The sequence below is a fragment of the Anas platyrhynchos genome, chromosome 22 (assembly GCF_047663525.1).
Source record: "Anas platyrhynchos isolate ZD024472 breed Pekin duck chromosome 22, IASCAAS_PekinDuck_T2T, whole genome shotgun sequence".
NCBI lineage: Eukaryota > Metazoa > Chordata > Aves > Anseriformes > Anatidae > Anas > Anas platyrhynchos.
The window spans coordinates 1,283,186-1,296,325 of record NC_092608.1 but is presented as its reverse complement, the minus strand read 5'-3'; the positions used below and the strand labels follow the sequence as shown (position 1 = coordinate 1,296,325).

At 48.1% G+C, this 13,140-nt stretch overlaps 1 protein-coding gene across 15 annotated transcripts in view; it reads right to left on the bottom strand.

Moving 5' to 3' along the window:
- Positions 1–310: 310 nt before the first annotated feature.
- The window catches only part of PRDM16 (PR/SET domain 16), a 363,626-nt gene continuing 350,796 nt past the window's right edge, over positions 311–13,140 (bottom strand). For 13 of the 15 annotated variants that reach the window (XM_072027014.1, XM_072027012.1, XM_072027018.1 and 10 more), the window contains 5 exons: positions 11,437–11,606; positions 10,481–10,655; positions 8,991–9,221; positions 7,874–8,048; positions 311–6,027 (listed from right to left, as the gene is read on the bottom strand). In XM_072027014.1, coding sequence (XP_071883115.1) covers positions 5,893–6,027; positions 7,874–8,048; positions 8,991–9,221; positions 10,481–10,655; positions 11,437–11,606 — 886 coding nt within the window. In that variant the 3' untranslated portion in view covers positions 311–5,892. The remainder of the gene's footprint in view (positions 6,028–7,873; positions 8,049–8,990; positions 9,222–10,480; positions 10,656–11,436; positions 11,607–13,140) is intronic. The other 2 variants (XM_072027021.1, XM_072027022.1) reach the window with 1 other exon arrangement.

Genomic DNA, 13,140 nt, shown 5'->3' with positions numbered 1-13,140 from the left:
GAAAGGAGAGAGCCTTCACCGCTCCCAAACAGCTCCCGAGCCCTTCTGCAACCCGGCCCCGGCCCCGTTCTTGCTCTTCCTCCCGGGAATGTTCCCCCGAGGAGGACGCAGACACGGCCGGGTGGCAGGGAGGGATGAACTCTCCCCCGACACGTCCCTGGTAGCCCTGCACCCCTTTGGGGCGCGCTCTCCGTACTGCGCCCGTACACCTTGCACCAAAGCTTACACCCGACTTACACCACCCCACCACTGCGCCTGGTGCTGTGCCTCTGCCACTCCTCCCAGACAAAAGAAGCTCGAGGACCACTGCTTATAAAAGCACACAGGTTTATTGCATATCAATCTCATGTATAAATTCATTGTAGCATTGGAAAGATTACATTTGGTATACATTCCTATTCTACAGCATTAACCTCAAAATCAGCTTTTTCTATTCATTATTTTAAAGGAATTTCTCTACACAAGTACATTTGTCTTTTATCACAAGCATCAAAATGAAATTTGTAAAATCGCTTCTTTAATTATTTTCTACACTTCATATCTTTTATTTCATTATGCTCCCAACAAAGCGATTTCATATTAATTAATAACTGCCAACACTTTTTTTTTTTTCTCTTCCTTGGCAGTTCAAGGCTTCTAGCCTCGGACGCAAAATCTAATCACATATACAATAAGTGCATCTACGGAATTTTTTTCTTTTTAATAAAAATTTCACAAACAGACACAATAATGACTGCTAAACACAAGTCATGCACAGTTTACTTATAAACATAACAGAAGCAATATACAATCAAGAATGATATGGAACAAGCACCATCCTCTTTCTCAATGTTTTTTAAACATTATATGAAAACCAGACATTTACAATTGATTTAAAAAAACACTATACAGTCCTAAAGAAAAAAAAAAAAACAAAAACTAAATCATATCTGTATTGTAACAATGGGAAAAGGAATGACATGGGATGCACAGATTTATGATTCTTGCAAGCACAATATATATATGTTTTAAATTACATCTTCTGCAGGCTGGAAATGACATCAGGGCAAAACATCTCTTGCTTTGAAGAGATCAACGAGAATGTAAAAGACATTGAGAATTACTTTCAGAATTACTTTGTTCACATGTGAATTGCACATTTGGAAATCAAAGCTGCCTTTTTTTTCTTTTTTCATTCTTTTTCCAAAGTGGTAATAAGAATTAATGACAGAAGAAAAAAAAAAAAAAACAAAACATAATCTCGGAATCATTCAATAACATTTTAATCACAGTATCACTCAACACTACAGAGAAAAAGGTTCATGGCTTTGTGAGCACACCACTGACCGTCACCCAGGAGCAGAGGGTTTTGCCCTGATGTTCCCAGCACCGTGCCGTGCTCCCCGCCGGCTCTGCGGCAGGCGGCGAGGCGCAGGCTCCTCCACCACGGTGCTCCCCCTTCCCCGCCACACACACACACACACAGTACAGCACGTAAAAATTGAATGTAAGTCAGTAGGTTGAAACTGGCTGAGGGGAGGGGGCTCACAATCCAGTGCTTTGATGCTTAGAGTCTAAACACGTTCACGTCGTTGTGCAAGTGCTTTCCAAACGCTTCGTAGGAAGTGAGAAGCCGTTTTCAAGAACGTCTACCGAGAGCCTAAGTGCTGCTGAGGGAGAACCCGAACGCTTCCACTACTTTGTTTTAAGCAAGACAGAAACCAAGCTCCGCGTTTTGTCCTGGGATGCAGCTTAGCAGGCCCAGCTCGGGTTTTGCTGTTGAGCCCTGCCTGGGTTGGGTTTGCTGCTGGCACCGAGCTGTGCCTCTCGAGCCCTGCTCCTGCCGTGACCATGAAGGAACAGCCCGCAGGCAGCACAGCACAGCCCCACGGGACATCCCCGCGCACCGAAGGGCACCGCAGGCAGCTCCTGATGGGTGTGCACAGCTCCCATGGGTGCACCGGCACCCTCAGCACTGCCGCTCCCCCATGGGCTTTGTGCCCCAGCCCCGGCCGTTCCCATCAGTGCTCAAAACCCCACAGCTGAGCCCGTGCCTCAGGCCCGTGTCCTCCTCTGCAGTGGGCTCTTAGGGAGGGGACATGGCCCCGTGGTGCTCAGAAGCCCCTTGGGACCAAATGTTCTCGTTCTGCATCACACCTCGTGTGGTGCCCTCGCCTTCACACGAGCGCCAGGCCGTACTGAAATCACTGCAACTACCCGCCTGCTGCACCGCACCGCTGTCAGGGGGTCCTGAGCACGCCGGGCTAGGGGCATCGGGTGGCCTTAGGCACTACAGCTCCGTGTCCCCTGGAGCCAGGGGGACCCAGACCTTCCCCACTGCCCGTGCCAGCTCCATCCTGACATACACACGTCTTGGGAAAGATCCTTCAAAGCTGAGTGACCGCTTTTGTCCGAAACAGCAAAGCAAAACCTAAACATCTGCTACGAGCTGCAACACGTTTTAAGTGCAATTGAATGAGAGCTACGAGATAAATGGAAACCAGTGAGGCTTTCTCTTTATTTAACTGTGGAAAAATTAAAACTTGTCATCAGTGCTAAATTAGAGGAGTGAGGAGATCCTAAAGCAAACAGAGGCACTAGCTCGAGAAAATGGGAAGAAAACTGAATTAGGAAAATGCAAAAAGAAAAAAAAAAATCATTTCATGATTCAAAAAGCTCTATTTTTCATGTCCTTGATCCCTGGCTGGCGCGTGCCCCCCACCCCTGGCCAGCAGCGGGGAGCTGCCCCCCAGGGAGCCGCCGACCTGCTCCTCTGGAGACACAACGCGACAGAACGGAGGCTGAGATGCTGAAGGGAAGACCAAAAAAAAAAACAAAAAACCAACCCACAAACCCCACCGTAACATTTGCATTGCTCAGTACTTGGCTCACGCTTCGGAGACCAGCTCGCTGCTGCTCCGGGAGCTCCCTGTGCTGAGCGCGATGCCGACCTCCTCGAAGCCGCCTTCGGTGTCGCGCGGAGCCCTGTGGCAGGGCGAGAAATGTCCCAGCACCTGCTCAGAGGGGGCTCGGCTCGCTCCGGGCCCGCAGGAGGCCAGCAGCAGCAGCAGCAGTGAGGTGTTTGGGCTTCCCCAGGGCAGGGACGGCTCCGTGCCACCGCTCGGTGCCTCCTGGTGCCTGGGAGCCGGGGGGCTGAGCCGTGCCGTGGCCGAGCGCTTCCCTGTTCCCCCGTGGGCACGGGGCTGGCTCGGCAGAGGCTGCTTTTGCCTCCCAGCCCAGCAAGGAAATAAATAGGAACCGGAGTCGGATGCAGCTGGCACCTGAGCGCAAGGGTAACACGGCGTATGATTGTCTGGAGAATCGGCAGCAAGAATAGCAGGATTAATCGGGGTCGTTTGGCACGTTAACAAACTCTTCCTACTCCCTGGTTATCGCTCATACAACAAACAACCTTAATTACACCAGTTTGGTCCTTCACTACAGACTTATATTAACATTATTTCTTCACAATAGTGATATCTAATGCAAAAAATACTGTTAAGGAAGAAATAAAATAAGAAAAGAATTAGCAAAAAATTACAAGTTATGTACAGATTAAAATAAATTCCCTCCGGAAGAGAAAACAGTTCTTTTATTATTTTCAGTTGGCCCCTGGGGGAATAATTTAAAGGCCGAGCGCCTGGGCAGGGCGGTGCTGTGGGGCTGGGGGTGTCCCCGTGCCGCTCGCAGACCGGTGCCTCCTGACAGTGCCGGGTCCTGGGCCGTGTCTGCCCGGGAGCTTTGTGCAAATACACGCAGCAGTTCGGCCTCCGCTGCCTGCTGGGTTCAGAGCCTTGGGCACTTTCACAGGGTGATGTGGAGAACCAAATGGGAAGGGTAAATTTTCTTGGAAAATACACCGACGCCGCTAGTTTACCTTTTGTTCCTCCTCTAGCGAAACACCCTAGAGACGCTTTCTTCCTCGGGTGGCCTGAGGCTCCCGGCTACCCAAAGCCAGCCTCAGGTGTGCTCTGGGGTGCAAAGAGTTAATTACAAAGGGTCCCTAACCAAACCTCCACTTTCTCTGAGTAGCTCTTTCCTTCATTTCAGCGTGCTGGAACGGGGCTCCCGTGTTGTGCTTCTCCGTCCTGGCACAGGAGCTCCTCTCTGGTTTCCTTCAAAGTCGGCAGAGCCTGAGCACACCAGGTATCACAGGCAGATATCCTGACCACCGTGTGCTGCTGCTCTGAAACCAGCCATCAGCCCAGCCCTGCAGGTAGTTACTACCAGATACGAGACCTGCTGGAAGCACACAGGCACTGCAATACGCCAGCCCCGAGGGGAAGGCTCCTGGCCGGAGCACCCCAGGCTCCAGCCGGTGTTCGCTCGGTGGCAGCAGCAGGCCAAGCCTCGGAAATTCCCATTTTTGTCAGGTTGCAAATAGCAAATTCTCAGGACACACATCCTAAATTTTATCCATATAGCCAATGTTGCTCTTTGGAACAGGTCTAATCACTTCCCAGACCGTTCAGTAATTCAGCTTTACCTGCAAAATCACCGCTGCGACACCGGGTTGTAATCACAAGGCACAACAGCACGAACATCACAGCATTTCTGGAGGCTGCTTAGGGTCAGTAAAAGAGATGAGACTTTGAAGCAATTTGAAATCACTCATAAAAGATCTGTGAGCAATTTTAGAGTCAGAAAGACAATTCTGTTCTTGTATGTGCTCGAGTAGTGGGTTGAACCCCTGACACTGCTGAAACAAGGGAGCTTTAATCTTCCTACTACAATTACAGGCCAACTGGCAGCGTGCTGCCCATGAACAACCACCCAGCAAACCAAAACAACGGCAGGAGTCTGAAATCTCTGCCACAGCTCCCAGATACTGCCGACACCGAGAAGACACCACCCTGAAGCAAACCCTGGGAGAGAAGCAGCAGCTGTGAGCACCCCGCTGCAGGCTGGACCTGCCCGCTCCCCCCTCACACCCCTGCACCTCTCGGGCACGGAGTTACCCGGGGTGCTCACGCCTGGGGAGGTCCAGGCAGCCCTGCCATGAGGCACGGGGCCAGAGCAGGGTTGAATGCCACCACCCTGCTCGCCAGAGATTTTCTGAGCACAGATTTTGTTCTGAAGCACTCGGGATGCTCCGAGCGCAGGCAGCAGCTCGGGCGCGCAGGCACTGCCAGAGATGGGAAGCTTTCCCAGCCTTGCAGTGCAGGCACAGGCAGAAGGGCTTTCAGGGCACAGCCGGTGACTGTGAACCACGTATTTGCATGACACACCAACAACCCAGCCTCAGCAATGCTCCAGGCTGAAGATTTCCCAACCGGGACACCGCACGTAGCGTAGCATGGCTGCAGGCAGCGTGGCCTCACACTCGAGAAGCTTTGGGCTGTGCCAGTACGTTTGGTTGGGAACAAAGGATAGGGCATATTTCTGTGGGAGTGCACAAGTTCAGATTCTTTTTGAGGTCAATTAAATTTACCCTTCCCTGGTGTAACTCCCGTGACTGTCAGAATTGCACCAGGGACAGGTCCGATCTGGCTCTGTTTCCTACCCCGTTATTTGGCTGAGTTGAAAGGATTAAGCTACCGAATGGTTTCAAGACGTGATTTATATGCGGGCTTCACTGGCGCAGTGATACCATCTTGTAACGTTAGAGGGACCAATTTGATTGCACTGTTGCAATTCATGTCTTGCTTATGCTATTCCTATAGGCAGAAATCCTGGGGCTGCATCAGTTATCCAGTTTTGGAGAGGTTCGTTCCGATAAATTACAAATGGAAACTCTGGGCGGGTAAAAATGCAGGACTTGTAGGTCGGATGCGACAGGTTTCTTTCTCAGCCAAAAGTCCAGGCGACTCCTGAGGCCCTCTCATCCATCTTCTGCTTGCTGGGATTTTTGCTAGGGTAATTGCAGCACCACCGCCTCCTCGCTGGGACTCTGGCCAGTGCCTTGTTGACCTCTCAGAGGTGGTTGATGGGGTTAAAGGTCCCCGACTCTGAAGCTGCTCCTGCCATGTCCAACCAAGCACCCAGGGAGTTCTGGGAGGACGTGTGGAGGGGAGCGTTCTCAGACAGGGACAGCATCATTGCATAAGCCTGCAGGAGAAGAGAGTAACGCAGGGGACGTGTGAATACGCACACAGAACAGGCCGCAGTAACCTGTGCGAAGCACAGCACCACCTCACCAAACCCTGAGACTGCCAGCACCCTTTGGCCTGGGCTAAGAATCTTGCCAGTGTTTAGGAACACAGGCATGGAAAGCTCGTCGGTATTCCCAGTGTGCTCCTATGTTCTTGTCGGGTCACTGCTGCAGGGAAGTGGTTGAGTGTCTGCTGAAAAACTGCACGGAGACTTGTGTTTGCTACCTAAGGATCTGCTCGCTTCTCTAACCCAGATGCTCTCCCTCTTCCAAGAGTCATACACCCTTGGCATCCTTTCACAGCCCAAACAAATGTGAAGCCTTGGGTAGGCGACAGCCTCGTGTGCTGGAGGTAAAATCCACCTCTGCCATGTAACAGCAGAGGACAGTTCCCCCATCCTGCACTAGCTGCTGCAAGGATGTTCCCACGTGTGAGTGCAGTGGTGGCCGTGCAGCACCCACCCAGGCACAAGGCTCTGCAGGACAACAGCCACACAGCACACCTTATCTGGGACCCTGGTACAACGCTCAGTGCAGTAGGACCCTTAGCAGTGCAGCTGTGATGGTGCCAACACCACCTGGCATCCAGCTGCAGCCTCTTCAGCCTGAGTCAGACCTTGTCAGGCCAGCACACTGCCTGCTGCAGGTACGTGCTGAAAGAGGCTCAGCTCAGCAGTGCTAAGGACACGCACGCTTCTCTGACTGTGTAAAAGACAGACAGCTCCCAGGGAGTGCTCTGCTGCTCACACAAATGCTGTTTTACGACTGCATTCCCTATTTCAGATTATTTATATCACTTATGGTCATTTAAGTGTAACCAGGCTCGCACCTCAGTCAGTATGAACCTGGTTCAAAAGGCCCAGACCCCCACCAAGCATCAGACAGACCTTAAAAGTAGGACGAATCTGAAAGGAGCAAGCTTTCCCAGGTAGTTAGTACATTTGCCAGATTAGTAGCAGGACACGTGTAAGAGTCAGGCAAGTGGCTTGTGCTTTACTTAGTTTCCCCCAGAAAAAAGCCATGTCCTTCCTTCGAGCAGTCCCTTCCCCAGCTTTAGCCCTAGCACCTACTGTGGAGGACAAAACTTCACAAATTCCAGGTGATAATAAACCATAAATCTTGTTCTGCATGGCAGCTGCATTAAGCTACTGCTTTGCTGGGCACTGAGGATAGATTTCAGGACACATTCTGCTGCTTGATGGAAAGGACTGCAGTGCAACAGCTGAGCTTATCCCCCGTATTAAATATCATCAAGCCTCCACTAACGTACTTGGCACTTGTCAGGACGGACATTATTCACACCCTTTACTTTACACCACGTTCCATAGCTAGGTGCAAAGTGGTTCTCTGAAAGCAGAAACCCAAATTCTCTACAGAGTCAACGATGGTAGCTGGGCAGTAACTCCGAGCACCTTCCTTAGAGGCTTACGGTTAGAAGCGTTGAGTGTGAGCTCTGCTGTCCAGCACAGTGAAGCAGAAATACATAATAGTCAGAAAACGACATTTATACAGACAGATAAAAACAGACAGATGCCGCTATCTTGCTCTATAAGTATGTTCTCACGACACAGGCTTAATGATAAATTGACCTGGCGACCTAGACCTGACGCCCACTCCATTTCTTCTCAATTTCTGTATAGTTGCACCAAGACACAGTTCCCACACGATTCACTTATTACAGTCAGAATTCCTGCTCACTGGATGGGGAAGAAAATAAACCTTAGCTAAAGGAGGCCAGCTGCTTGCTAATCCTATGGGACGTGCTGGCGGCAAGCTAGATAAAATGTTCTGTCATATACCCACCTGGTTTTTAGCCTGCCTGTACAGAGTCTGTTTTATTGTCTCAGAGTCTAAGGTGGAATTAAACACATCTTTAACTTCAAATGCTTCCTCGGCTGCTTTGCGAAGATCCAGCCCCTTCCCAAAATTCGGCATCTGCTCCAAATCTAACAAGCCGGCTTCGTCCTCCTCAATACACCTGTACCAATGACCAGGGGAAGGGGTTGACCTGTTGTTAGCTCGTCTCGCCGTTCACAGACCAGCCAATGTGAGTGGTGCTAACCCAGTGCCTGCATGCACACACCATGGGGGTCTCACAAGCCTCATGCGTGAGCGGACAGACGGACAACACAGAAATGACACAAAGTGCAAGGAGTGAAGAAAAAGTGGAGAGCATGACTATGCACGTACAAGCATCAGTGCTGCAAGTATTCGTGGTTCAGGCTGACTGCAGCTCCCTGCCTGGAGCTGCCCAATTGCTGCCCACTCCCCGACACGTCCCACGCTGTGCCCATGCCCACTGAGCACTGCTGCGGTCTGAGGTGCAGTGAGAACAGCGATGCGCTGAGACTAAATGAGAGGCTGCTCTTTGCATCACAGGACGTTTGTTACGAATGTCAAACTGAGGCAGAAAAAGCAATGCTAAGCCTATACCACGGCCAACAAACTGATTTTGAAGGTGTATAGATATGGCTTGATCTCAGGGACAAAAATCACTTTTTCCCAGCGCTCTGGTGACTTCACTTGAAGTCAACATTTGGCCACAAATAAAGTGGGTAGCGCAGTGCAAATTGGGCTGTATGCATATGCCCCTCCCTGTGCCCTGACCAAGGTTTTAGAGACAGACATTATCCACTGAACTGTGGTATGCTGAAAAGGTGCTTTCTGTTTTGGACTAACTCTTTTCCCATTAACTCCTCAAGCCATGGATATCCATCTTATCATGGATTCTCCTTGCAGTCCACTTGTTTCGTATCCCCCACCATGGTGAAAATGGAATCTTTCAAGTGAATGCTTAAATCAAACTGGAGGTATGATATATGGCTTGAAAAATAAAACAGTAGCACTCACAATCTACCAGTGACACGGGGTCAGAAGTCTGGCCCCCATTTGACTTCTCAAAGCGAACGGCCCACCTCACCTTCGGGTGTGGTCAAAGCTCATGGTGAGAGATGTGGGCTCTTCATCTTCTTCATCCTCATATGCTCCTCGGGGCTCTGCGGTGGGTGATACTGTTTCATCCTGTGACTTCCCTGTCAGGCTGTCATCGTCTTCCTCTTCCAGTTCTTCATCTTCATCATCCACATCTTCTGTTTTCTCATTTGATAATCCATGACACTGGGAATTGCCATCAATATCCTGGATTTCTGGCCTGAAATATTTGGTCAATGGGGAAAGAAAAAAAAAAGGAAGAAAAGATACCAAATGAGTAAGTCATGCCTTTTCACTGTCATGTAAGACTTCATTATTTTCATATACGTGTATGTAAAACATGTAGAGATGTATCTCTGTACATACACATAGCATTTACACAGCAAGGAAAAGAAAACTGCCATGTTTTAGGCAGTTAAAAATCAGCCTTCACAATTTCTTAACAGCCAACGAGCATGTCAAGTATATACCAACCCAAACGCTTTTCAAACTAGAATTTTGTCTAGTCTGGATTTAAACGGTGCTTTTCCATCTCTCGTAACACCTGTGGGACACGGGGTTTTCCTCCTCTCTGCTTCTGTATTCTAACAACCTCCCTTCAGACGAAGCTTCCTCACAGCATAATCCAACAGCCAGCCTAAATTCTCTCTCACATTACTTTGCTTATTCATACCAGAGCAGACTCCAAGAGATCAGGAGCGTTAAATTACATTACGAGAATGAGAGTGTGATCCACAGTGCTATGGACTCAGAACCCCACAGGATGCCACCAAGGGACGTAAGGTAAGCGTAGCATCTTCACCAGAAATTCTATGCCAGCACGCTCCAGACTGCTTACTGTTCCCTATGTGGGTTGTATCATTCTGTGGATTTCTCATACTTACTTTCTGGACTTGAACCTTAATATTAAATCTTAAACTTTAACATTGGCATCGAATAGCTCTTTGTGAAAGCAAGAGAGCTGCAGGTGTGAGTGTTGTTATACATTCAGATTTGCTGAAATCCACAGATACGGATAGATCTGAAACAAACTGGAAGACCAGAAAAGCAGGTGCCTCTGCTCTGTGACAGCACAGGCCGACTGATTTTATGGCAGAAGGTCAACAGATCACTAATGACATTTTTATCTAGTGCTGCAATTGCATTTTATGACAATTGTTGCACTGGAGCTAACTGCAGCAATCTGCCTGCCTGCCTTCTGTCAGCACAACTCCATTACTTGTCCCCCCTGGTTGCAGCTACATCTCTGAATATTAGCATCTCTCATCTAAGCCCTCCTAACTTAAATCACTTTCTGATCATTTTCTGAAAAGACTTAACACCAGGCTTAGAGCTTAAAGTTGATTGCATTTTCCTTCCAAACTGCTACATTTCCACATTTCCCTCTTTTGAGTGTTTTAAATCACAGGACAGAGGCCGACCGGTCTTTTAACCATGTTAACAATACGTGTCACCAGGTAATTTTATTTGCTTGTCTACCTTTTATCTGCTAAAGTTGATGCTTGATTCATTTCACTATTTGCAATAAAATTTCTGATTTCAGAGAAATACGAATCCTCTTTTTCATCTAAAAGTGCATGGTTGTCTGACTCCGAGTTTGGGGAAGAGGCACTGGTCCCAAGGTGGTTTGTAATGACTCCAGAGTGCTGGCTCACTGAGTGAGAGAAACAAGAAAAGAGAACAGGAGAAACAATCAGATCTTGTCAAAGCTATTGTTAAGAGGAAAAATCGAGGAGGAACATTATGCAACAATCCCCTCACTATACATTGAGAATGTAATATTTAAGAGAAATCTCATGGATTCATCAACAGAGGCTCATGTTTTCCAGACTTGAACTACCGAGAGAAACACGGATGGTATTTAGCATTTACAGATGGTATATACAAATCAGGAACCACTACCCATTGCATAGCTGTTTGCCTTTAACTTTACCGTAAAGCTTTTCCCTTGGCTGAGAGATCACATAGCTGGCTTCAGCACAGGAATTTCTTCCTTCAGTTTTTCTCTCAGGACAAAGTCTATTTATCTTCTTGAATTTCACACATACATTTCAGGTTGAAAACCCCTGTTGGGTTTGGGGTGTCTGCAACACCTTTGTACCAAAAGATCTCACGATGGGAGGTTACGCACCCCAGACAGTGTCCCCAGGAGGTTAGTGTCATGACTGCTATTCCACGATTGGAAAAGGGCACATGGACAAGAGCGTGGCAGAGCTGAGTGCTCTGCCTGTGTGCCCGTGTTACTGTGACGCACTGCAGCTGTGCTATCACTGGCTGCAGGAGGAGGTGGCATTTGGTTTTTACTACCTAGTGATGCTCAGCATAAAGAAACAGTGCTTTGCATGAAGGCTTCCCCAGGTGACCAGAGAGATGAGAGCACGGTGTCTTCTCCCTCTGGCGCCCCAGCAGAAGCACCCAGCAATGCCATTTGCTACCTGGAACATTCTCGTGTTCGTGTTTCTTAAGATGTCGGTCCAAGTTGGTCTGCTGCCCAAAGCATCGGTTACACAGGTGGCATTTGAATGGCTTCTCCTTGTTATGGATGTTTCGAACGTGCCGCTGGAGGTTGGAGGAAATGCTGAATGACCTGTCACAGTATTTACACCTGAAAAATAGAAGCAAATGCCAAAGAGTGCAACGTGAGCGGAAAAAAAAAGAAAAAAAGAAAAATCTGACTACCAGAAAACCAGAAAATGTTGGTCTATAAATCTTTACTCAGCTGAGGACCTGGAACGCATGAGGCATTAATCATTCCAGACAAATCTAATATTATTGTTACTCAAGGAGCACGAAGAAAGGATTAGGATTAATTAAGAAGTGCGCCGTCCAAACAAATAAGAATTTTAAACAAAATAATTACTTTTTCACACATCAATGTAAAAACAAGAAAGGTGAGTTAATTTATTTCTCCTTTTGTAGGGGAAGCAGGTGAAATATGGCTGTGGGGAGAGGAGAAAGAAGACAGAATGAGAAGAAAGAAGGGAGGTTAAAAATATAAAACCATTATTAGCTTGCACATCCCTACATGACGCAGATATCGGGACAGACAGACAAACCTAGATTTATTTCTGAAATTCCTTGTGGTACTCAAGATACAGGCAGCAGAGCAGGCCTCTAAAGGCAATTATGGTTATTATTACAGTACAATAGCTCCCAAGAAATACACTCTAGCTTCCAAACAGGATAAGATTTACTCCTATGTAGCAAATATTTGGTCTCTGATGAAAAAAATGTGCAGTGTAAGGAGCCAAGCCAGAATGCTTAGGGAAGCTGCTGAGCGAAGAAATGTTGTCTCTGAAAAATCCCTCGGCAGGAACCATGGTAGATGTGTTGGAAGCTTCTTCAAAGTTGCCATCCCCCTCTCCGGACTCAGATTCCCCCAGAATAAAAGCAAGGCTTTTGTAAACCCCGATGCTGTGAGCTCAGACCTCTGCTCTCCCTCCCAGCGCTGGCACCACTGCAGCTGCTGTACAGAAGAGGGCAGCTTCGAGCCGCAGTGAAAAGTTTCAGGACTACAGCTACAGAAAATTAATTCTCTGAACCAACCTGAGTCCCTCGTTAGGTCTCCCTTTAACTACATCATTTGTACCTCAGCAAAACTGCTTTCCTCATGGCTGTGCTTCCAAAGCTCACGGGAAGCAGAATCCCTTCCCCACTGCAGACCTCTGCAAATCCCACAAGCTTATGGGACAAAACAAAAACCAGAATTCCTGCACAAAACCACTTGCTTTAGCTGAACTGCTCGAAGAGCAGAACTTGTCCCACTGAGCTGAGCTACCAGCTGATAAGGCACAACGACGGTGGGCCAAGGTGTGCATGCGTTAGGACTGCCATTACCCCACTGCTCGAACAGGGCACACAAATATGTCCTGGGCTTCTCATTCAGATGTGAAGCCAGATTTGCCTTGACAGTAAGGACATGGTATCGTTTTCCTGCAAACACAACAGATTCAAATGCGACAAGGGGGTGCAAATGTAAAAAATGTATCTTGTGAAACATACACACAATTTCCAGATGTGTTACAGCTGTGATTTTTATTTGCTCTCTAAAACCAAATGGATATTATTTTTGGAAATAGCAGAGATACATTTATGAAACACTCTCTGAATATATTTATGGATTCCATGTCCACCTCTGA